Genomic DNA, 26,759 nt, shown 5'->3' with positions numbered 1-26,759 from the left:
TCGACCTATTCTTTCCTCGGCCATTGATCAACTTTATTCCACGACCACTGCAGTAATTTCTTGCTATCAATTAGGTTAGCCCGAAAATCCTATAGTATTTCATTTCGTCAGGGTCTCCAAGCGGAGCTTCCATTTTTTCATATTTTCGAACGTCATAAACCGAGCGTCGGACTGTTCCACGCGAAACGCTGGTAGGAGAACCTTTCAGATTCGGATAGATGAGAATGATGCGGGTATAAAAATAAACAAAAACGCAGCGTATGCAGATGCAGAGAGGAAGATAGCAAGTTGCGGACCGCGAAATATCAACATGGCGTGCGCCAGTTTGCATTGTGCTTTGTGAAAGGGAAAATAGCGGTAGTTTCTTGCCTATACTATAGGAGTCGGGTTGAAATATTTTCGGGTAAAATTCGTGCGGATGCAACTGCGGTGGTTCGCAGGCTGCACACGCCGGTTGCGGTTTGCTGTGCGCGGAGGAAAGAATAAATCGAGGGACAAAGGAGAAAGATATGAAGTTAAGGGATGCGTTGGAGGGAAAAGGAAGACGATATTTATCAGGAAGAGAGAGGCCAGAGGACCACTCGTAGAGTGCTCGGCCGCTGCTCGTCGATGCTCAACGGAGGCAAATCCCAAACCGTTTTCGTGAATTATTCCAGGCATTACGAAAAGTGGGACGGTGTTTTAACGGTGCACCGTGCGCGCGGTCCTTTGGCTCCCACTTAATTAACGGCTTTCGTCGATTTATTATCGCAGCTCTTGCACAGCGCCTCTTCCCCCGACGTTTTCGACTTTTCTCGACAAAATCCTATTTATCCCTCCTAAGTATTCTTTCTTCGGATAAACTACTTTTAATTTACTTATCTTTATGCAAATTATGCAACTGTCGACTATAAATATCAATTCACCTACCCCCGAGTCGATACTTTCACAAATCGTTCGGTTGATGGAATTGATCGAATTTCACGAATCGTTGTTTATAGTACTGACGATTTTATATAGTTAATATTTTTCATGGTTAAACGCTGCAAGTATTTATGGATTTGACGCGGCTTTTAGGTCGGACGATATAATAACGCAGCGTCAGCATCTTTTTGCCACATAGCAGGAGCCTCGCGTTACTCTATTGATTCAAAGTAGAGTTTTTGGGGTGGAGCGGAAATTCGAGATGTGTGGATTAAAAACTGTCGCAAAGTCTCGTAACGGTTTATGGAAGGAAAGGTATATGTATATATACAGCAAGGTCGATCCGCCAGTTACGAGAGGTAAATCGAGTCGCATTTCATAGAGACTCATATACGCGTGGCGGTCCTTTTCAACGTAATCTACCTTAATAGAGGTCGCAGGACCTCATCTCGTATGGAACATTCGAGCGAGTAGAAAGAGAAAAAAGAGTAAGAATGATGTCCGTTCATGGCTGTCCAAACTACAGCAGTCCCCTTTTTTCACTCTCGATTTTATTTTCCCATCCTACCCTTCTTGAGTTTATCCTCTCATTTCTCTGATTCGCTTGATCCCCTTATCAAAGCAGCCATAATTTGATCTTTTATTAAGTTAATTGAGCTAATTTATCCGGCCAGTAGGAACTGTCATTCGAGATTGAAGTTTTATAGCCCGGAACTGAAATTTAAACGACGAAATCAAAACTTGCTGACGCGCTACGAGACGCGCGGAGGAAGCTGATTTCTATCTTGAGTGACGCACCCTATTCTCTCTCAAACTGTTCTCCCATTGAAACCAAAAAGGCAAAGGTGGAGCGAGCGTACAATATTTTCAGCGGGCAGAATTTTAGCCAGCGTTAAACACACGCAAAATGTAAATGGCTGTGTAAACTTGAACTTGCGGAAAGTGACTACCATGCATGAAATCATATCTGTACTGCAGGGAGCGAACGAGGTGCGGGGGTGGGGGTACGCGAGGGTGGTGGACGGACTGTTTTAAACGATGATAATTTATACACGTGTTTTGATGCGTCAGCATTTATTTCTGCCCGTTGGCTTCGCACGCAAGGAGGAATACATTAAAGAGGGAAGATCTCGCGCCAAGCGACGATATAGCAGATATGCTCCTGGTAGGACAACGCGGGAGGAGGACGAGCTGGTAGCGTAAGAATGGATGCTCGACCCTAATAAATTTGAGCCTCTGATCCCATAAAAATGCATTGGATTCGCAAGATTGCCGTGCTACGGCATGTTTCTGCAACTGTATTCGCGCATTCGCACGATTGGTGGGGCGAGCATCCGAAGGGAAACAGAAAAGACCGAAAGAGATTCCTAAGAAAATACAGCTAGCTGAACCAATGCATACCGAATTTTCTTAGGCGCCTGCTTCCATTCGAGAATTCGCAGCCATTTCCTTCGGCATCGCACCGGGGGCGAAGATGCGTATCGTCGGGTCCTTGGAGGAACGTAACGAGGAGAAACAAAAGGGAATAAAAAGGGGGGATGACCAGCCACCGCAGTTATATAACCGATAGGACGTCTTCCTATCGCGCCATTCGAATTATGGCAATCGCTGAATTTTTATTTCAATTTTCGGCGCGATATATTATTTACGGGAACGAAGCCACGCGTGCAGTGAAAATACACACACACACACACAAATGCGCGTTTGCTCGAACGTGGCTAAATCTCTCTGGCAGAATCCTCCACGCACTACATATATATATATATATATATATATAAGCTGGCGCAACCCTCCTTCCCACAAATCCTGTCCGTGAAACGCTCCCAACTCTAGCTCTTCCTTGGGCCAAACGTTTTCTATACATCTGTAACGACGTGAATAGCCTTTATCCACCGGCTCCCATACCTCATTCCAAGTCTACTTTCCAATATGCTCCTCATCCTACCATGACGTTTCTCCCACTCCCATCTTTTTACCCCGAGCGACCGTTTCGGCAATTGAAAATTTATTTTCCACGCATCACCGAAGAGATACGTATGCGCTAGACCGCATCGAGCATTCAAAACTCTGCCATAAACGAGATAAGAAAAATCTCACGGATGGAGGGGAAATTATAGTTTTACTCCCCTCAACCTGTACTCCGTTCGAACGTGGAAACTTGTAATATGCTAAGGATCTAATACCCTGCTGAATTATTAATATAACACATTTGCGCTAATTGAACCTCATCAAAATCTTAATAGTTTGCGGTATTACCATTTAGCTCAATTAAATTGAAATTTACATTTTACTAGGCTATATGTGAATGAGGTTTAATTGACTAGCTGGCCGTATCAAATAACAGATTGGAAATTCAGAGATTACTCTCGATATATTTAAGCTGCTTAGCACTGATTCCCGACACGTCCTGCGACTAGGATTAAATGCATACTTGATCTCGGTAGGAAATATAAGAGTTATGATGCGTGTGTGGGAAAAAATATAATATAAATATTGCGCTGTACCTGTTGATGCCGATTTATTGGAATAGACGTGTGAATGGAATGGGTGATTGATAATCCCGCGGTATCAATACGCTACTGATTTAACCGACCGTGTGTTTTATGATATGCTGTTAACGAAACCGCGATTTCCGTTAAGTGGCTGACCATGCAATAGAGGATCTATTGACATATTATTTCCAACGATATCCCTAATTGATTTCAATAATGAAATCAAAATTCACGAATGTACGAATATATATTGATACATTTAAGCGAATGTTTAATAATTTATGACAGATAAGATTCTAATTATGTATGAAATAATAAGTATTGCCCACTTCCCTAAAGACGGTTTAAAACGAATTTTTATCAGCGAAAATATTTTTATTTAAATATCTCACGCATCGCAAGGTTTTCACCGTAATTTCAACTGGCAATAATGCATGTACATCGATTCGATTCTGGACTTGACAGATTAGCCTTAAATCAAATTAATGATAATAGATTTTAGTATCCAGGGACCTCGTTGCTTCTACTTAGCTGATGTACAGCGCATAAAACGCTATACAGTATCCATTGGCGTAAAATTTAAAAAATTACCGCAGTCGTTCGACGAGTGGTAAATGCTAAAACGAGAGATAAGCTGTAAGAAAAATGTTTTGTTTGCGAGGGAGAAGAGTTTAATTCTACCTGTAATTTCCACCGAGTATAATAGTCCGGCTACAATCAGAGACTATATCGACGAGTCCAAGAATCAACTACACTGAAAATCAGAAGTGATCGGAAACTATTAGGTAACAAATCACAGGTGACAATATATCCAGTGCTCTGGAGATTGATCGTCTTGCTGGGGGTTACGAGGGTGCTCATCAACATGTCAGCTGTGCAATAAATTTGGCTTTGAGTGGCGCAGGTTCACCACAGTGCTGTCGAATGCAGTCGACAGGTTAGGTTCAGTTACCATTCTCGAAGAGCAGTGTTCTCGAATCTACAATCATCTGGACACAATAAGCACGTCGATATTTCGCTGCTGTAGTTGATTCAAAATCGACGATTTGCCTATTCGAGTTTACTACGTGCTCGCTATCGATGGCTCTATCTTACGGGATCATGCAGTATCTAGGATAGCATCGGAGGAGGAAGGGCGAAACATCTTGGATAAGGGACGCCGGGCGCGTTGACGGGATTGCCAGGATTACGTAGGGTCGTAGGTCCTGCCCGGTCTCGTTCAACTAGCGACCCCATATACCGTGCTGCGCTTGATATTCTGTTTACATTGGAACTTTGACGTCTAGTTTCCCCATCTCCATAACTGTAGCACTGCAGTAGCTCGTCACCTTATTAGAATTCTATACAATAACATTTTATAAAAGGGGACCGAGTAGAACTTTAAATTTTACAACGAATCATAAAATAGCGAGGGAAAATACCAGTTTTAGAAACTAAGAACGGAATTATCGTTATTTCAGTTAATCAATGTTGATAAGTCGAGTCATCTAAAACTGGCATCTGTATCCATGGAATTGGAGGGTGACGCGGTCGGAGACAAACAGACAGACTTGGAATCAGAAATCAGAGAGCGAGAGAGAGAGAGAGAGAGAGAGAGAAAGAGCGGGAGTGTGAGTGAGGGAAGAGGGGGAGGGAGGGAGAGACAAGAGCCTGACAGGATTATAGGGTTGGGGTCAGTAACCTCAACCCACAGGAACCTCGAGATTGAATTATCTGCCATATCAGAGCTTGACCTCGACTATCGGTGTGGGTAGAAAGTTTGAGGATGAACAAAGTGGCCACTAATCATAGTAAATGCAGAGCGAGAGAGAAAGCCTCGGTAGCACGAGACTCGGGTTATTGGACAAAACGAGGAAAACAACAGACGTGTAGTTATGCCACCCGGTGTCTCCTTTTCCCTTAAATCAACTCTATTGTTTACCTATCGTTTTTGCCATAACCTTTCCCCCAAAAATCACCCCTTTTCCAATTTCGCCCAACGCACGTTCTTAATATTCCAGAACAGGTCAAACGACCCCAGAGAGACCGAGACTTTTACCCAATCGATCCTATCAGGTTTCGAAATGAATAGTTTAGCAATCGAGTCAAACTTACTTTATAATACATCAGCCTCGTGTTTATGGTCGATTTATCAATCCCAAAGAAACCTTAATCTAAAATAGTTTGCAAATGTTACTCCATCAAGATTTGATGGATTCGTGGTATCGTACAGAACTGTACTAGATTACTGTTTTCGATCGTCGAGTATTAAAATTTTTATAAGTCGAGTCATCGAGCTTTAATGAACAATCGCTTCGAAAACGTTCGTCGACAAAATAATAGTCAAGTGTACATCTTGTAGGAGTAAACATGGTGATTCGATGAAAGAGGTGAATGTTCCAAAGTGGGAGTTCGAATGTGTTAGTCACAAATACATCGCAGAGAACGATCCCAGAGGCTTTCTCTAGCATAATTGTGGAGAATTTGCATGGTTTTAGGCTGCAGAGTGTTTACACCGTAATACAGCGTCCTAGTCCTAATCTATCGAGACAATCCGTATGGTCCTCGTACCTCTCCACTTCGCTCCAAATACTCTCGATACGGCGAATGGTTTTGACAAGCCCGAGGCAGGATTCGGAGGATATCTGTCGCCCTGTTCTCTCGACTGCTCCTTGACCAATGTCTATCAAGCATATTAACCTGCGGTCGTCGTACTCGCCATAACCTGTCAAGTACACTCATCTACCACACCCCGCTGGGATTAAGTTAATATCAGTATGATACAGTAGCGTGATATGGCAATGCTAGGAGATTTTCCTTCACGATATATAGCGAGTAATATATTTAATGTGCTCGCAGGGGAGAGCTTATTAGTGCGTAGCGCAAGCTTACCTCGAGAATAATAAGCAACACGTGTCGGTTATGAGTAAATAGATATATCACAACACACAGTATATGCAGTAACTCGTCTGGAAAATCCATACAGAGAGACTCTCTCTCTCTCTCTCACTCTCTCACTTTACCAGAATTTCGAACATTTGCCGTTTAATTAACACTTTTGGTAAAAATAATGGGGAATTAGCAGTGACAATTGTAGTTTTTGCAACGATTTGGACCACCCGAACCATCTGGAGCAACTCTATTGGGTTATTATCGCGGTGCAATCAACCCTATCCAACACGTACGTGCACACGCGTGCGCGCAACCCTCGCGAGTCCAACCCCCTTATCGGGTGCAATAATGGAAACTACGTCGTCGATTCTATTTTCTCTCCCTCGGGAGCCTGGCAACCGCCAGGAACTGGCATACGGGTCCGAGAACCCGCTCGTACAATAATGGTTATTTATTAGCGCTAAATCAAATGCGTTACCGCCGACCGGCGAGTGGCTGTGCGGCCAATATATATGATAATGGTGATAATAACTCCGGAAGCGACCACTTTGTTCAACCCACGAGACTTCTATTCTCACCGTGTTCACGCCCAAAGACGAGAAAAGACCTGAGATTATATATATATATAGAGAGAGAGAGAGAGAGAAAAAAGAATCGCCAAGGTCGTTTCCTTTGTGCAACCTCGAGATGCGAGACCAATCGAGCTTGATTCGAGACACGGGTCAAACGTAATTCATCGTCGAATATATCTGCTTAAACTTTTTCTCCGTAACTTATTATTACACGGGAACGAAAATTCTGTACTACCCTAATGGATTAAAAACTTATGATCAATTTAAAACTCTGATAGCAATGCAGAAATGTTGAAAATACAATCACGCACGAAGGAAAACAGATTATTGCTGTTTGATCCAAATGAAACAGATTGTAGATATTTTATAATATGTATCGTACGATAATTGAAAATTACGTATGCACCAATACGAAACAATCACGAATGGCGAAACGACCTAGGCCAAATTGGACGTGACTGCTGCGGAATTGAAAAACAGTCGATTGTTAAAATTTTAGCCGTTATTTTTTCCTATGGAAAAATCAAACACGCGACTAGCTTAACGAATGCTGCCGGTGAGGATTCTACCGAACAAAATGTTGCGCAATCATATTGCTTTAAACTCTGCAATGCAGAGAGTAGAAGCATTCGTGGTGCACCATGTTAACTTTAGGTGAATGGACAAACGGTTAAACGCTCGTGCAGTAGACCACAACCAAGGGAATCAAGAATTACATTATAGCGTACGTTTCACGTATACATATATATATATATATATATATATATATATATATATCGGAGCGTTGTGAGAGAGACGGTGGGCAGAGTGATTGTTTATGTTTTGAATGTTAGATTGACCTTACGAGTACGACTCGGGAAGAAAGGAAGGAGGATGGGAAGGATGCAGGCAGTTGAGCGTGAGCAGCTACAGCGTTAAGATATAGCAAGTTGTGATTCTGACAGTGTATTAAAAATAAATTTTTTCTTTGAATTGTGGATTTGTGTTGGTGCTGATTTAACTGTTCGGTTGTCAACGGATTTCTTCAAAATGTCAGACTTATCTACCCCACCCCTTATACGCCCTACGACATATATATATATATATATATATATCATCTGTGCAAGGATAGCTTTCTAATGTTCATAATTATGCCAGATTCTCCGCATTTTTATTCATTAAAATTCAAAGCACCGAATCTCAATGAAACCTTTTGCAATAATAACGTTTAAAGTGAGAACCAAGGTTTGGAGGGGGGAGGAGGAGTCGTGATTGGAGGTTATCGGTGCAAATGAAGATGGATTGTAGCATGTAAGTCTAGTGGTGGTTCGAGGTGGATCGGTCTAACGTGTAAACATGGCAATGCAATAGAGGCTAGATGCTACCGGCAGTATTGTGTGTGCATACTGATGTTTCATTAGTCGACTGTTCATGCCTCTCGGACTGTCAATCAAGTCCTTCTGCTCGTGGTCCTCCTGAGTATCGGCCAGCCAGCCCTACCGCAGTAGCACAGCATCGTCCTGTTGGAGGATCGCTTTATAAGGGGATTACAATTATCCAATGTTTGATTATTCCACCGTACCTGCAATCTGTTTGACTGCATAGCGTACGGCGTATAAGGCCTACCCATTGTCCTCGAACTGCACGCTTTGGTACACTCGGAAAGATTTACTTTGCGGTTTAAATTTAGGGAGGCCGTTTCTACGCTTCCAGCCCTAACCAACCGACCCAAACACTATAAAGAAAATTTAATATCCTTCGAACCGATATTTCACTATTAAATTATAATTTACCCCGAACCGGATTACAGCCAGTCGGATCATGCAATATTTATCACCTCGAGTTATTAAAAATCTTGAGGTGGATTCGATGAACGAAATAATAAAGAGGGAAAGAAAGTCGGGTTAATGTGCAATTTTGGCAAAGCGGAATAATTATGCGAAAGGCGATTTGTATCGCTGTGGAAATCAAAGCCGATGTTCGAGCCTCGCTATGTTTGCCAATTAGATCCCTGTATACGAGACCGCGGAGGTTATAATGCAACGAGGTCTGCACTTGACATGCCGAAATCATTCTGCGCGTATCGCTTTATAAGGGGATTGAAATTATTCAACGTTTGATTACTTTCGCTCGCGCTTGCAATCTGCTTAACCAAATTAGGTTGAAGCACATTGCAGAGTGTTGCGCGGATAAGCTCTGGGGGACTCTTTGTCAGACTAAGGGAAGTTAGCTTATTATACGCGGTCCACCACAACATTGTATATACAAATGGAAACTGTTCCAATGTTAAAAGTAGCCATCTTGAATTCTATCTTATATATATCTATAGAAAATTGTTAATATAAAGTGTTCGTGCTTGCAAGAAGAAAGCTTCGTCGCTTTGCCTGTACTTTGTCGATCCTTGCGAATATTCTATTTACATAGTCGTCGATCCAAGTGTTCATGAAGGATTCTTCGATAAGCTGGCAAATGGATCTAGTTGTGCTCATTGGTAAAGCCATATCACTTTGCTCGACTTGCCACTCGACTTGCCATGTAAGGGGATTACAATTAGCCAGTGTTTGATCACGCTTCCGTATATAAGCCATTCGAAGCCATGCGTGTATACCGAACGGTCGACTACGATGTACCAACCTTCCTGCACTCGCTATCGAAAAACTGTATACGTGCTGGAAATATCAATAATGAGCAAAACAGCGATTTAAATGTTTTAATGGCAAATCGATGCTAAATCGTTGCAGACAATTAAAATGAGAAACTCTATCCCCTTTCGTGTACCGTGCCACTTCCACTTTTATAACTTTTGAATATAAAGAAAGTATATATATATATATATATATATATATATATATACGGAGAGCTTCGGGGAACAGGCCTATTCGCCACGCAAGCAAATATCACGCACTTCCGCTTTCTTTGACGGTACCATCACGCAAGAATAAAGAGTCGGAGAGGCATTGGAGCAGCAATTGGCAAACACTTGGCAAGCACTTCCTCTTGTTACCTCTGCAGAGATGAGCCGATAATCGTCTACGTGCTGGTATACCAGAGTTCTTGCTAATGACAAAAAATTGGATCATTTTCCAAGCGAACGATTCAGAGGTAAACGAACAAGGTACAGAAAAAGGTAGTACTGTCGGAGATGAGAGATAGGGATCGTGGTTTTGCAGAGTTGCTGCTTCTATCGGATGATCTTCAAAAACCGATCCCTGACGGGGATGCATCCACGCCCTTGGTCAGCGCGGAGTTCTCTTGAAAGTCTGGGGGTAGTTTGTGCAGCGTGTGTGATTACGTTGGCAATTACTCCCACCTAGATTCGCCTGGGGAGCCACCCCCATTTTCCCTTACTCTCCTCCCCCCTCTCTCGCACACAGACTCACCGACACACGGAAACTCTCTCTCCCTCTCCGGAGTAGCCTCGCCCGGCGGCGGAAGGGTTGTAACTCGTTATTAGCGAAGAACCGAGGGGTGCAGGGGAAGGTGATTACAGCCCCGGAGTAGATTCCCCGACGATGATAAACGCGAGCCTGCAGATCCGATCGGCCCGCGCCCTAACCGTCTCTTGCTATTTTCCTCATACCTTCCTGCTTCTCGTTTTCCCCTCCACCCTCTCGATCGCTTTACGGAAATGCTACCATCTCTAATACCGATCTTCGCGTGTTGGTAAAATCCAAATGTCCTATCTTCCGCTACCTCCAACTTTCGCCTCCTATCCCGGAATGGCCTCATCAGTGATAACGTATCAGCGACCTTGAAAACAGTTCACAATCGTCCCTAAATCGAATATAACCGACCGGTCGATAGTTCTTTCAGTTGATTTTAATCAGTTTTTAGGCGGACCACAGATTTCACGTGTAATTCAAACAAATTACAGCGTTAAGAAAGTTGAAAGTACGAACTACGTGCACTTTTCCCCTGCTAGGTAGAGCTGGAACGAGTGGAACGAAAAGATAACACGATTAATTAATTTCAGGCTTCATTCGTCAATTTTTCATTCCTTCGACGCGTTATAATCGTGCTACATATATGTAAATCAATGTTTATGAATGTTCTGAAAAGGATTTTCAGCTCTCTACGCAATACCATCTTAATAAACTTAGCAGAGTGATGGGAATATCAAACGTTTATTTTTTAAGATTTTGTTATCCTTTGTGAAACGTGACAAATGGTCTGTTTGGATGGTTTACAAAGAAAATTACGAAAAGTATTTTACGGTGTATGTGGCTAATTTCATACACCGTTTACTAATTAGTCCATAAATTAATTTACATCCAGAACTTTAGCTTTATGCAACATTAATGACTTAATCTCTGAAACTCGGTGGTATATAAAGCAAGTATCATACTACCAATTAGGAGTGAGTTCATAGTTTGCATGATGAAATTATCAAGTATCTGCCGTATCAAACAACAAGAATCATTGATTCGACGTTTTGTCCGCTTAACGGAGCACTTGATAGCTTATATGTTTAATAATACTGTATTCGAACCATAAAATTTAACAATTTTAAAAATAATGCAATTACATAATTCGACAAAATTCTTTTCCACCGTCCGCTACTACATTAATCGTGACACAATTTGGATCTGGACAGTTTAACCGTATATGTTTTTTTAGTAGTACTAAAGCGACGCTAACACAGATGCAAATATAAAGTGGGTCGGTTGGAACAAATTGCGAAGGCGTTACCTGTCACAGAAAAAATGTTATAGCTCAATTGACATTTATATTTCGTTTTTTTTAACGACAGTCTAAAAATGAAAGTTATCGCGAGTATTAACAAGAATCGAAAGTTTTTATTGACATTATCATTTATTATCCATTAGTGGATAGTAAACCTACGATTCTAATGCAACTATGCACTAATCAAATTCCTGCATAATTGATATAAAGCGACGAAAAACGTTGTATTAAAACGAAAAATATACAAGAAATTAAAGTAAAAAGGGGTTGATTAATGAGTAGGGAATGACGTAGCGGTACAAGGCGTACCAGCAGCACTTTCCCCATTTCATCCCTATATCCATACTTTACACTCTTTCTCCCTCTCACAATGTCCCTCTTCTGGCTCGAGAATATTTTTCCCTTTTCACTCTGCCACTTTCTCCATCTTCCATTACTTTCACTTTTCTCTCTACCCCAGCGTACACTCTTAATTATCATTCTCCGCGTCGATACGCGAGTTTTTCCAAATGGATTTTCTTTTTAAAGTGGTTTTAAAATCCCCACTGTTTGAACTCTGCAGCTCGCTGCTCTAAAGAGATATCGTGTAAGGGATATGGAGAGGAGAAGTTTGGGATGTGTCCGTCGGGTGAAAAATGTCGTGGTAAGGTGGTAGCGAGCTGCGAGGGTCACGAGATCGAGTGGATATACCTATATCCAACCACTGTACGTACATACGCATACACCTATAGTGTCTCTTCCGAAACAGCGAACGGCCCTCTCCCAACGCTCGCGGCAGAGCAGAGCGGACACGAGGGAAGCAGAGATACGTTGCAAACCGGATAAAAGGTCCTAGGAACGCGTCAGCAGGCTCCGTCCCACGCGGCTAGCAAATCCTGGCCGAAAAGTGATAGCAAACGCTCGCCTCTGTGCCTCTGCCAGTAGTTATACCTCTCCTACCCCCTGCCCCAGCCACTTTTTCTTGCCTATCTCGCCACTCGGATCCTCGTGGTCGCCCAATCAGAAGTAAATTTCTAGATAGTTTCGTGTCATTGCACTACCTTCGCGCGACCACATTTTACTCTAAAACTTATCTTTTCTACACTTGCAAACAGCTGCCTCGTTCTCGATAAATAACAACGTGAAATCCATACACAATTTTGCTTCTCCCTTCGATCGTTACATCGTGTATTACGGGAAATGCTAATTTTCCTAATATATATATTCTTTAAAATCCGAATCCAGGTATAGCGTTATTGGAGCAAGGAGCAGGAAAGTATGGGCGACGTCGCGTAATATATATAACCCATTTTTAAGCGGCATATTTATTTTTATAGGTATATAAAGAAAATCTGTATTTTTACTACATTTCTCGGGGCTTGTACAAATATTTCATAAAATTCATTGCGCACGCTGCGGATTTATCTTTAATAGTGATCTACTCGAAATAGCTACGTGAGCGCGTGAATGTTTACGAAAGAAAGCGCGGTGGAAGAAAGGGAAATAGGAGAGAGTGAGGGCGTGTTGGGTGGAAGCTAGGGTGAGAAGGGAGTTGTGGGGGGGGGGGGGGAGGGGGGGAAAAGGGGTGGGTTTGCTAAAAGTGAGAAGAGCCGCTAGAGGGAGCGGGGTAGGAACCAGCCGATATATATTTTTGCAGCTCTCGGCGAGCGTAGCGGTGGCACCTTGCCGGCGGGCTCAAGGGATTAAAATAATAATAACGTTGGAAATTGGACACGGCCGCTGCGAGACCCCCGTAATCTTCGGCGGCCATATGCCGGGGTCGCGGCGGTTGGAGCGAAGCCAGGCCAATGTAAAAAATGATCGCGAGCCTAATCTGGCATTGTGCGTCGGCGAGAGCAGCAGCAGGGGTGGCGAGCCTGGGGCCAGGACTTTATTCAATTGCAGCCGTGGCGAAGTCGACGTGGCCGCAGAAACTCGCTCCGCCGCTGCGGAATGAAATGTAGCGGAACGATCGCACGTGCGCACGTGTCGCGTTATCCGCTCGCCAACCGATAACGCTCTTTCCTACGGTTAACGCTAAATACACACACACACACACACACACACACGGATATCTCTATATGTATATATAGAGGAGAGCAAACGCTGATCATGCGCAAGATTCACGGGAAAAGGGTTTGTACCCTTTTATATACGCTTGAACGACGCGTACTGCAACCCGATAGTCACTTGGTTGTCGTCGTCGACTGCTACCCTGGGGGGGGGGGGGGGGCTCTTTGCCCTCCTCTACACAACCTGGCTTACCGTGGATTTATTAAACTCGAGTCGAGGAAGGTCCTGTACTGATGACGACGGGAGTCCGCTCGTGTTACCTTTGCCTCCTTCAACCCTGATATAATGTCCCGGTCCTGCGTTCATTCCGCCTCCTGCTATTTAGAAATCGATTAAGCTCACACCCCGGCTAAACATTGAAAGATGAGCTCAACGATACATTCGCGCTGACAGGAAATTACGAACTCGGTTATCTGTTCCCGTATAGTACATATACCTCCTGTAACACTCGTCGCACGTGTATCATCGATCTCCGCTCGAATCTTTTTCGGATAAATCATGGTGCAATGCTGCCAATTGCAGAATTAATGCGAAAAGTGTGCTGATGGATGACAGGAGCAATGTTTATTTACACGAGTAAAAATGGAGTGAGAGCAATGAACTTGTTGAAAATTGCATTGACTTTTCGTGGAAAATGTATTATGTCTTATATATGCGCTCAGGTATATATGGTATTATAGGTACGTATGTAGGTGCTGTACGTAGATGGGTCGATTTATTAAATCCGTAAGGTGCCTCTGGGGGTTCAGCGATTTGAAACGATTTCCGGAGAAATGAGGTGTTCCGAAAAACCATTCCGGTAAGAGAAATAAAATTTCTAAGGGTCCCTTTTGGCCTGATCCGAGTCTAGCTTTATCTTACGGGCTTCTCTGCCCTCTCAGCCGCGCGACATTGGATTCAATTCGGCTCTGCATTGTCCTAAAGTCATAATCTCTCCCCTCCCTCTGCCCCCTTTAACCATACCACGATTTACATTCGGCTATCGATGCGATATTTTTCTGCTTTTATACCCGGGAATCATGAACTTTCCGCAAGTATCCAATGGGGGGAATGAATCTTGCGGTTTTAGTCCGTGAGACCAACGCAGTATTTCAGGGAAAGCCTGTTTATATATTCTACGAAGGATATATTATTTATAGCCCGATCCTTAATGGCCTTTTTTCTTCCACAGTCTTTTGAATTCCAAATCTTAAGCATCTTATTTCGTGATGTATCCCCCTCGTCCTGCACAATGCTCGCTGATAGCTTTCACTTTTCGGAGATCATTGTGCTCGGCGTGAATATTGTGCTTCCCATGAGAGAAATTGATAATAAAGTTGCATTGCAGAGTCTCGCAAAGGCTTCGAAACGATTCTTACGAACTCGTGGATGAATATTGAAGTTCAACATTTTTGTTTTTTTTAATTTCTCTGAATTTAAATATATTACATGAAATATGCTGTCTCATATGTTTGATTAAATATTCTATTAATATACATGGGACTTTTGACAAAAGAAAAGTGAGTTTTAAGTACAATCTGGCTTCAATATTGAGCTTTTCCTGATTTTAAACATTTTTGATGTCAGTCTATGTACTTTTAAAAAGGTTATTAGTCCAACGCGAAAACGACAGAGGCGTACGCCATACGGGAAACGCAGCTGCTATACGAATATAGTATATATATTATACTATGAATACTACATAGAATGTACATACATATATTATTTGTGCATGCTTCAATATTGCCGGCAATGATAAATATGAGAGATATAAAATGCATGTAGCTTTATTACCTTTCACCAAAAATAATTATTAACATTTTGCGTATAGTTTCAATTTTCATCAAAGCAATGCAAATTAATATTATGCGCTTTTCGATGTGAAAAAGATACTTATTATCCTGCTTTAATTTCTATGTATTGCTACTGTTGCGCAAAGTAAGATAAAAGTAGAGTTATTAGGACTTCATAGGTACAGTCATAGTAATGATAAGCCAAGAAAGCAGTTTAACAGCTTATTCTAAGAATAACCAAAATCTTAACGAAACTGTTCTTGCGAGAAATCCATTCGTACTGGAAAATAATATACTTATAGGAATTTTAATTAAACTTATATTAATTGAAAAAAATATTCATGCAATATTATATGCAAGAGCTTGCGAACAGTCAGTTAAAAATATAACAATTTATCAATATACGCCAATACGGAGCACAGCAATTGGTTTTTAAATAATTATATTAACAGAAATTAAAAATAAATATCCTATTCTAAAAATAGATTAAAATGTAAAAACTCCAATAGATATTCTATCGTTTTAAAAGAAATGACGACAATTAAACGTTTTAACATGCAGTTATGATTTTAGCAATATGTCAGGATTGAAATATAACGAAACGATAGAAAATAGAGCGGTTTGAAATTTTGCTTGTCACCCTTGCCATTACAATGTTTAAAGTAACAGCGGCAAAAAGTAACAGGTGCACCATTTTTGTCGCAATAGGATTTCATAGTAGAAATGAAATCAGCGTTCTACCTCCTGTGAATATATCACGTACAAAGACTGACGAACCAGAAACAGGGACGAACGGGACGGCAATTCGTACTTCGCCGGTCGCAAGTGAAAATAAATTTCCAACCCCTCGGGATATATTCCGTTCGCAATCTATGCACACTGGTCTAACGAACTATAGGTTCGGAATATCGATTTGAATATGTCTGACGTTGAAATGATTAACGGATTACAATCGCAGAGCCATGTCACGGGATGAATAATAAACGTATTGTAGAGAAGTCATCGTTCCTCCGCTTAATGCAATATTTAACGGGAGACAATTCTCCAGAGTTAAGTTTTGAATCCCGGCGAGCGACGCGACGCAACGAGAGACGCGTAGTCCTCGGCTCGTTTTGCCTTCGCAGCGCGGGAATTTATCGGACGGTTGGTGAAAAGATTATAAGCATGAATCCAGCGATTTCGAGTGAAAATAAACTTTGGGCCTCCTGGGAGCTACGAAGCCATGGGCGATGAGGGTGGGGACGAGGGTTTTATCCTCCGCTAGATCTAACGAACTATAAGAGCACACGGGCTTTGAATAAGTCCGATATTAAAGGGACCGTGGCGAAATATTGGCCCTGTGCGCAGATAAAGCAAGATCAGGTTTTTGTCTCCGTGTACGTGTCTGTGTCAGGGAAGCAGGAAGGAGGATAATGGGGAGATCGAAAACGGGAGGGAGGGGGTAAGAGGTGGAAATTACTAGTAGGTGGAATAGCAATGGAAAAGGTGGAATAAAGGGGGTGGGCAGAGAAGCTTCGTACTAGGAACCCCTTTCATTTGACGTCAACCCCTCCTGATACCATATAAAATATAGTATTGTTCGCGCTCTGTTAGTCTAGAGTGGAATGAGTATATTTAGTAAGGGGCGGCTCTTTCTTTCATATGTTAAGCAGATCACTGTCGAGGTATGAGAGGGGCTAAAGACTAGTAGGTGCCGCAACTAAACCCCTCCTGGCCCCTCCAACTCTCCTTTTCTTTACTTTACCACCGTCATTCAACTTCACGAGTCCCAAAGCGCACTCGGAAATGCTTGCCCGCTTGATTTAATGTTCTGAAAAACCTGCAGTATGCTTATATGCAGCCACGTGCTTCCAACAAATGCTGCTTCTCATTCCTTTATTCTTATTTCTTTCTGCATTACGTATTTTTTTTTGTTTTTTTTTTTTGCAAATTTTGGAATTAATTATTCTGATAAACTCTCTTTAGACTGTGGAACATTTTAAATCGAGATATCGATGATATATTGTGATATTAAAATTTAAGGAAGTATAATGAGAGTGTACTATAATGCGATCTACTAAAACTAGATATGATTCGCACTCAGTGCTTGCTCATAGCTCAAAATGGAAATGAATTTTCGAGGGGTGAGAGTACATGTATAGCATCGAACTTAATCGCTTTATTTACTTTTGCTTCCAGAACACGTACGAGAATTCAGCTGTGGAATGCTGTACTATAGGACCCTCTACCTGGACAGCAAAAGGGATGCTCTATACGTCGGTGCGATGTAAGTATAACTTTTCACGTAATAAAATGTACCGCCAAAAACCTCTGAAAAAAGTTACCCTTCATCAAAGCCCAGACGAGATATTGCGCATCACAAGGGCTAGCTCGTCGAGGATTTTTTACGATTTCGTATAGTTAAAATTCATAATTCTCTTACTAGAGTACTTTTAAGTCCTCGGGGTAATTTACCAACTTACCCATGCCATGCTTCATTTACTCTCATTTTCCTTAATGAAATCCCAGAAATAGCCATATTGTATATATATATATATATATATATAGCCTTTCTGTAAATTTACATGCCAGAGGAAAAGAAGGATAAGTTTCAATTTGTACAGGCACGGTGTATATTGCTTTATTATGTTTTTTGCGAGGGGAAGAGGGGTGCAATGATTCCGAGGGTGAAAAGGAATGGTCGGTTTGGTGCGTTTATGAAGGTTTGTACAGGGCCTATATAGGGAGAACTGGAGGTCCGATCATTACTGCAGGAGTATTACTCCCTGATTCAGTTCCAACCACCCCGTTGCGACACGAACGAGCTTCTTCTTTTATGAAGCACCCTCCTTAATTTCGTAAATGCCAACAAAATGCTACCCAGTGCCATGGTAATGCATGGCGAATCTCGTCGAGAGCTTTTTTCTTCACTGGCTTATTGGATATAGATATCCTGACTAAACTCTTGCCAAGACTATAGCCTCTTTGCAAGTACGATACATTAACAGGGACGAATCGCAACATTGTTTAAAATTATACATTTTTATATATATACCTATACTCGAAAAAGTCACAAAGTTTGCACGCTTAGTTATTAACCTATAGCATCGAGAAACTTTGCAACGCGACGATGTAACGCTCGATCGAGTCAAATAGGACCGTTTCATTTATCACTGCATATATCTGTGATTAAAGGTGAAACTCTTCCAGCACGTTAAGTCGCGTTCGAAAATGTGAAATTGAAATTAGAGATGAAACAAATTTCGAGCAGAGTTGTTAGGAAGGAGAAGGGAGAATAGATTAGGTCATAGAGAACGTCCCTCTCTCTTCGAGTTTCTTTGCTTTTGTAGAAAGATGATGGTACCATAGATGGCACGAGAGCCGCAGTTACGATAAATTGCATTTCTCGAGGTAAGCGGGTACTTCGATTTTAGCGTTTCCTGCATTCTGGCTTGGTTCCACGTGCTTGCGTTGCTCTGTCTCACCATAACGCTCCTCCGGCTGGTCCAACCTATCTTACCTGCCTCTCCCCCTAATCCTGCACCCTCCACCCTATACCTAGGTATATCTACCTACGAGCGGAGCTACAATATCGAATTTCGATAAGAATGTCAGCTTAAATCTTAAAACAAGACGATCCCATAGACAAATTCCTCTTTAAGTGATACCGAGCGATTAAAATCCGCCACGCTCTCGTACGATGGCCTGGCTGATTATACCTCGGCTCTATCCCTCAAATAACTTCATTCCCCGAATACTATGACCCAAGTATTAATTAAACATTCTGAGAAATCTCCCCAGGCTCATAAATCTTCCATCGGTCCATATACCAAGGAGTTATATACGCGAGTACTGTATTGCCAAAGCTGCGAGGTATAAAAACCAGTCTCATAATTGCTCGTTCAAGGCCAGACAATGCGGGATGAATTATTTATGAGTTTATCTTTCCTCGTAATAAAAGGTCCATTTGTCGCGGCCAGTTTCGTGTAGCGGTCGGTTCGGTACAAGAGCAGGAGCCAGAACACCCCGAAGACGGCAGGCTGTGGCGAAAAGTAAGCGATGCACGTCCGAGATGCTTTCTCGCGTTGATAAGCACCGAGGACGATCACGTTTTCGCGCCAGCACACGCTACATACAGCTGATGCAGGCTCCCACGTCCGTTGGAAGCAGAGAACAACCATGCAGCCCCTCTCCTCTTTGTCACTATACTCTTTCCCAAAGGCGCATCGATACCTACGGTCACGGATCAATAGTCCCGCGGACATTGTTCCTCGTTAATTAGAAAGGTGATACTCGTTAATTGTAGTTTGAGAATCGGTAGCCGCGTTGTGGTTCGCTCAGCAATTAAGGTGCGCTAATTGAACGCTTCCAATTATCAAGCCAGGGATCGTTGGCGAACCTGTGCATCGAAAAAGATAGTTACGCGCGTTCGCCTACCTATTCCTACGTTCCGCTCCTCCGTGCTACGCGTTCGACGAATGAAAAAAATACAATTCCAGCTGCAATTTTTCAACTCACTATTCACATTGATTCCAGTCTCGTGTTTCAGCCCATTTTTATGAGCTCCTTCCAACTCACCGACTGATAGTTCTTTCGAAACAGTAATTAATTATATGCAATATATATATATATATATATAGATTCGACCTCGTTTCCCTCTCGCTTCTTCTTCCAACTCGAAAACAAGTTTTCTTCAGTGTCTACCATGGGTATTCCGCACGTGGAAATTCGCACGTAGTCTGAGCCCTCTTTCAGATTGCTAGTGGGTGTTTGCATAGCAATAATAGGCAGGCTAGCATTGGGTCGTGATCCTACCTGAACGACCTCATAAACGCCTCCCTCATTCGTTTCCCGATCCTGCCGAGTCAGTCTTCCGTTTCTGCCTCGACCCTCCCGATCCATTTTCTTCCTCGTTTCGACCACGATGCTCCCGTGTGCTCTGCGGGGATCCCTCCACACAGCAACGAATGGCATTTCGGTTGGGAATTCACGATACTATCCGTATATACGGTGCGGGAGCAGCGACGCCATTGCCGAATTACGATTCCTAACGTTGCTACAAAGTGAAAATGGTCTTGAATTACGGCGCAGCGTATCCCTGCACGGACTCGGAGCCCCTCATTCCCTTCTGCTTTAACGAACTTAAAACCCTCGAGCATTTCGCCAACATTCCTCGCCCTTTCACCCGCGTTAATCTTAATATTTAAATGGCCGCATTATCGCGCACTGTTGTGCAAACACAACGCGCACCAATCCGATTCCATCGAAGGCGAGGAGCCTGACGTCGTCGTTCATTATTCATCAGCCTTTTTCCTCGATGGAAAATCCAGGAGGCTCGCGCTCATCGCGCGCGGATCGGATGAGCTGCGGGTGTTTCGCTCGGCCGCGAATGGCTAAAATCGCTTTATTATGTTAAATCGTGCCGCTGTGTGTATAATATAAATCCGTGTATCCATCTCTTTCTTACGGGGCGCGAGAAGTCTCGGTGTAAATAACGTTGCGGCTCGCGTTTCAACCTCTCCCGTCATATATTTCAGCTGCACAAATTCAGGGAAACTCGAGAAGGGGCAGGCTTGCCTCGACGCGTTGGATAATGCATCTCGCCGTCCGGAGCGGAGCTGTCTGTCAGCTGGCAACGAAAAGTCAGACAGTCGCAGTTTTCGGATTTCACTCGACGTCCGTCAAGCGTCTTTTCAGACTCGGTGAAAATGTCGCGGATCCCCGCCACGTCGGATAAACATCCAACTTTCCCCCTCGCCAAACGTTAAAAACTCTGCAGCGATCTTTCCTCCCGCTGATACCCATCATAAAGCTTTATCGTAGGAGAGAAAGGAAGCCTTGGGATTCACTCGCGAAACGACAAATCGATAATTTATTCATCGGAGCGTCCCGTTCATACCCCGGCAGAATGGAGCGTAGCCGAAAATGGAGGATTTTCCGAGCGGGAATCCAAATTGAAAGCGAAAAGATCGTGACTGCTTCGGCACCTTGGCAAAACACCCCTGCAAATTGCTCTCGGTCGATTTTTTTGTTTTTTTTCTCTCTCTCTCTTCTCTTCTCTTCAGCGCGCGTAGGCCAAGACGTGGCGTGCCAGCACGTAGTCAGCAGAGCTTCCCTTTCTCCGATGATTCCCTGCTACCGCCTATATATATATATATATATATGTATATGTATAGGTACCTCCCACTCCTCCTCTCGTCCCGCAGCATCCCTACACCAAACCACTTTTCTTCTTATAGCCACCCATCGAAACCACCCTCAGCCCCGTTCCCAAGTTCTTCCTCGCCACGAAAGTTCGACGGCTGGATTCCAAAGTCCGGATTTGTTTTTCCACGTCGGTATTTACTTTTTCACGGCGCAGTGCGCAGGATGAATGAGGGCTGGTTGCCCCGGCAAAACGCTCTTCTCCTTTTTATCCCTCGCCGCTGCCGCCGCCGCGCGCTCGAATTCCATTCCACTGCACCCGGCTATTGAAAATCCATGATGAATGACCATTGGAATAAAGTTATTCCGTAGGTCGACGCTAACGTTGCGAAATATCTGAGAATTTGCTAAATCCGATTCACGATTTGCACACTCCCACGCGTACTGTTTCGATTGGTTGGTTGGCTGCTTAGTTGCTCGGTTGCCTTTCTTGCGAACCGTTCCTCAAATCACAGTTTTGTCGAAATGAAAAATGCAACGTCTTCCGTGAACCCATTCCTTCCGATTCGCTGCCCTCCAGATATTGCAGCTCGCTTGCTCGCATTCTTGCAACGGAGCTTAGAAAAAATTCTCTCGCTCCGGCTTGCAATATATAATACCCCTCGATCGGTATAATCTAACGAACGCGAAATTCTTTATTTACACGTTGAATCTCAATGAATTTGCTCACACAGCTGTTGACTAAATTCAATGGATGACAACGGGTATTAATTAATGAAAGGGAAAACCATCATTTCCAGTTCGCGTTTCTCGAATAAAGAAAGTTTATATCCAATTAGCAATTCATTTCGAAATACATATTAACCGAGGCTGAAAGCAGTCAAAATTCAACACTACAATCTCTCATTAAATTTGCAATTACATATTCTATTAATTTTTGCAATAAAATACCTCTATATATGTTAGAGACTATATACATATACAGATATGCGAATCTGAAACAAAGCTGATGGTATCGATGTCAGTTTCATCGCCTGTTATTCCATTTCCATCGTCCTCGTGCTTGAAAACAGGAGATCCTAATAAAAGCCATGTAACGGCAAAGTAGAGAAACGACGAGTGTCGCGGTGGGTCGTTTGGAAAAGCGTGATGGGGTGGCTGAAAACTTGGCCGAAAGATCCATGGTCGTTTTCTCTCGATCTCATAGAAATTTCGCATCGTTTGCGAGCATCTTCCGTTATAAAATGCACTGGACAAAAAGTCATGACGGTATTATACGCACAAACAACGAAAATCAGCGATAAAAGGAGGGAGGATCTAGTAAACCAGACTCTAAAGCGTTTCATGTACCTTTGGAACGAAAATACTTTCACAATTTTCAACTCGCTAATATGAGCTTTTTTTTTTTTTGATTACAGGGATAAAATCTTCAGGTTAAATCTCAGCAACATCAGTCATTCCAACTGCGAGGTGAGTACACATTTATATGTATAACAGCGATCGTGAGATAAAGCTATTAAAAGCGTATAGTTTTTCGCGTTTAAAAGAGAGATTCGTGAGAACATTTGGTAGCGGTACTCCAGTGCACAACTACGTACATATAAATACATATATATATAACGAGGATCCATTAGTGTGAAAGGTCCTATATGATTTGAGAGAGGCAAAGCCCGCCAGTCGTAAATCCAAAAACGTTCCGGTGTTCGTCCCCATAAAACTGTCAATCATACATGACCTGTCGAAACGGCTGGCAGTTTCTCTCGGGTTCCCTGGCTCCCCCCCCCCCCCCCCCCCTTCCACAGCAGACACACGTCTATGCCGCTTAGCGATCTATTGTAGATGGACGAAACCAAGTGCCATTCTTTCACACTCTCCTGGCAGCCACACGCAAACAAACAGAGGCACTCGTACGCGAGTGCAGTCTGTGCGATGCTCGTGTGCACTCAATACTGTGCCGACTGGTCCACATACCAACTGTGCTTTGCAGTGCAGAGGAAATGCACGTGCTCGCATACCACACTGCTCCGTTCTGACTGGTTTAGTGATACCGAAGTGCGGGTGGAACGGGACCACCCCACCCCCCCCCCCCCCCCCCACCCCGGATCTCTCCCCGTTCCGCACTCCGGAGCTAGAACAGTCCACTTCGTATCGCAGCTCGTTAGGTTTTTCGCACGCACAAACAGGCTTTGTGCACGCAGACGAAACACAGACAAACGCGACTCGTTTCGCCAACGCGACATGTTCAATCGTAGAGATTGAATCGAAATTGCTTTGCTTCCACCACCGTCACCGGCAATGCTCTCCGGCAGAAACTGCCTCGCCAACTCTCCTGATCAGCAGAGACGTAAAATTGCTTTTTAACCCTCTCAATCCTCTCGATCGTGGCCATTCCATTCGCTTCCATCTTGCACCTTTCGCAGCTTTCTTCCTCCTGCACAGACCAGATCCACTGTCCCAAGCTTCCGTTTTCTACCTGCTTTACAAACTCTTTTCCCTCTTTCCTACACCTTGTTAAATTTACCACGTCCAGCCGAAACCTCCTACCCCTATTCGACTAATTTCTCTAATGGACTAACGTATAAATTCGCCTCTTCCACCGGAATACTCTTCTCTCTCGGCCGATTCATTCAAAGGAACTCGAATTCAATTACATGTTATTTTGGAAAAATAAATTTCTCCATCTTTTAGTAACGTTACGTCTCTTTTCGTGGTAACCTTGCGGTCCGTTCGCCACGAGGCGTGCGAGTATAGTTTTATGCTCGAGGGACAATAGTGGTGTTGCAAAATTATACGGTCGGCATGTATACATATATAGAGCTTTTTATTCGACTTTTGCCATGAAAGTGTAAAGGAAGGAATGTTTATACACAAGGTATTCCGTGTAATTACTGCGCGCGCTGTTCTGTAAAAGCGATAGGCACGTTGGAGATGTCCGTTACACTGTCTATTATCGAGTTAACTGGGTAAACGCGGATCAGAAAGGGGCGGCTTCCACGGGTTTCCATTGGTTTTCACAGATCACACGCCGGATAACGTATAGTATTTTGCCTACATCGTTACAGTACCCCTGAATCCTCCTATTTGTTCATAGAGCGCAGGAACCCCTGCGAATTTCCCCCGGGGGAACAGCGAGTTTCCACGCGAAGGAAAAAAAATTCTTTATATATCGATATAGATTCGATAGGCGAGCACAAAGAACGATGGAACGACGTTCGGCCACGAGTCTGAGGGTGGAAACACAAAAACGCAATTATTCTTCTGTCGTATCGTTTGCAGCGCCACCTGTCGCGAAACCGAAAACCGCCTCGAATGGAACGGAGGACGTACACGGCCTTGCTTTTTCCTGGTTTGACCTTCTGGCAGATGCAGCTATTGTAAGATTGTTAGAAATGTGGCAAAATGCTATTAACTGCGCCAATACTGCGGTCATTGACCGCACCGCTAAACCAATGACAAAAATACTATATCCGGATCTATGAACTCTCACAAAAAACTAGTTTATTGAAACTTTTATCCTGTAGCGGATGACCTACCGAAGATTAGAAATACGCTTCAAAGCGGAATAGTTTTTAACGTCGATATTTATTTTTTGGTCAAATTGTAATTTTTATTACTGTATACACTTCTTAGTACCGAAGTCGAATTTTGTCTCATATTGTGGAAGGTGACAAAAATTGGCGATAGATACATATACTTATATGCAGCGACATTAATCGTGAGAGAAACACACTCGTGACAAGCATTAAATTGGGAGTGACCGATTCTTGCAGTTTCGTCCCTCTCTACGCACAGCGGGTAGTATTTTTCATTGTTAACAAGGGGTGTAACCCTCTAATCATAAATACACCCCATACCCAGGCATCCGACCAAATCGGAAACAATGACTTTTCAGCCTTTTGACATATATACGACAGTAATAAAAATCTTAATGGATGAAATTCCCATACGTCATTTTTTCATCTCTTTTGTAAAATAATTAATTGACGACTTAAATTTAGCCGAAGGATATTTTACTTCCGCGACATGCAGCATTAATGAGGACTGAAGTTTGATTATTGGACAGTGATAGCGAAATTTAGAAAGACGAATTTTAGTTTTGCCCGTTTTATCGATTACTCAAATTTAGAAACGTCCATCCACTGGCTTCAACGAATTATACCATACTCGAGTTTTCCAGCTCCAACTAAGTTAGTCTTTTTTAAGCCACTTCCGTGTAACTTGCTTATTAAGTAGCTGTAAGATTAATATAACTTGGTGAAAATACGAGAGTATAGATGGGGTGAGAGGGGGTTAAAATAAAAATTCTATAATAAAACGCGATTTAACGGCAGTTTATTTGCGACTTGATCTGATTGTCGATCGGTAAATGTAAAGTTCGTCCAGTTGGTGGATTCGTCTGCGAGAAGCAGTTACAGTGAAATCCCATTGCAAGCTTGATGCGAGCGACGTTGCTACCGCAGGCTTCGATTCCATGGAGAATTAACGGCGACGGGGAGAATGGGGTTTCGATTTTACCATTGCTGTCGGTGGTGGTGGCTCCGAGCCGTAAAACGTTAACGCCAGGCCGCTAGCCGGCGAGCGAGAGCGAGGAGCGAGGCCGCAGAGTCGTCCACCCCTACCAACAACCCCCAGGGATGTTTCGAGCAACACACAGTATACGTGGGATAGTGGTGGTGGTGCAGCCAGTGGCTAACTGTAAAACGGAAAACACGAACGAACACGGTAAAACATAAGAAAGCAAGGTGCAACCGGGCCACGATACAATTTTGCATTTTGCATACATACATACTGATCGATCTGCTTTCAAGAAAGAGGTATCACCTTCCAGAAACCGAGAGGGCGAAAAAAGCCAGAAGCGAGAGAGAAATTTGCATGCAACGATTATTTATTATTATACCTCCATACGATTGGTCTCCTTTATTTCTTTTCTCTGCAAACCAGCTCGGGTAATGGACGCGTATATGTACCAACGATCAGAAGTTTCTAACGAGAGACGAGAGGATTGACAACTGGTGGGTCAAGTGTCGCGATAAAAGTGGAATTTTTTGGCATAAGTAGCTCCTCTGCCAAATTAAGATGACAAAGGAATGTCAATAATGGTTTTTAGAGAATAAGAGGGCAATTTAATGGGTTTGGAAAGGTTCGGGCAGTCCTTGGATAGATATAGAGGAATCGATTGGACAACCACTTAAACTGTCCTTAGGCACGTGACATGACAGGCATCTTTCCCTTCGCGTACGAGACAATACTCCATGCTAATCCCAGCCACGTTACAATTTCATAAGGGGTAAAAGTTTCGAGCCGTACGGCGC

At 43.0% G+C, this 26,759-nt stretch overlaps 1 protein-coding gene across 2 annotated transcripts in view; it reads left to right on the top strand.

Annotated features, from left to right (window-relative positions):
• Positions 1-26,759, top strand: part of Sema2a (Semaphorin 2a) — a 140,785-nt gene that overhangs the window by 89,283 nt on the left and 24,743 nt on the right. For both annotated transcript variants that reach the window (XM_066735288.1, XM_066735287.1), the window contains 2 exons: positions 17,503-17,590; positions 22,866-22,917. In XM_066735288.1, coding sequence (XP_066591385.1) covers positions 17,503-17,590; positions 22,866-22,917 — 140 coding nt within the window. The remainder of the gene's footprint in view (positions 1-17,502; positions 17,591-22,865; positions 22,918-26,759) is intronic.

The sequence above is a fragment of the Prorops nasuta genome, unplaced genomic scaffold (genome assembly GCF_024137725.1).
Source record: "Prorops nasuta isolate Cenicafe-Biocafe unplaced genomic scaffold, Cenicafe_Pnas_1.2 PNAS00014, whole genome shotgun sequence".
In the NCBI taxonomy this organism is placed as follows: domain Eukaryota; kingdom Metazoa; phylum Arthropoda; class Insecta; order Hymenoptera; family Bethylidae; genus Prorops; species Prorops nasuta.
This window is presented reverse-complemented; position numbering and strand designations above follow the sequence as displayed.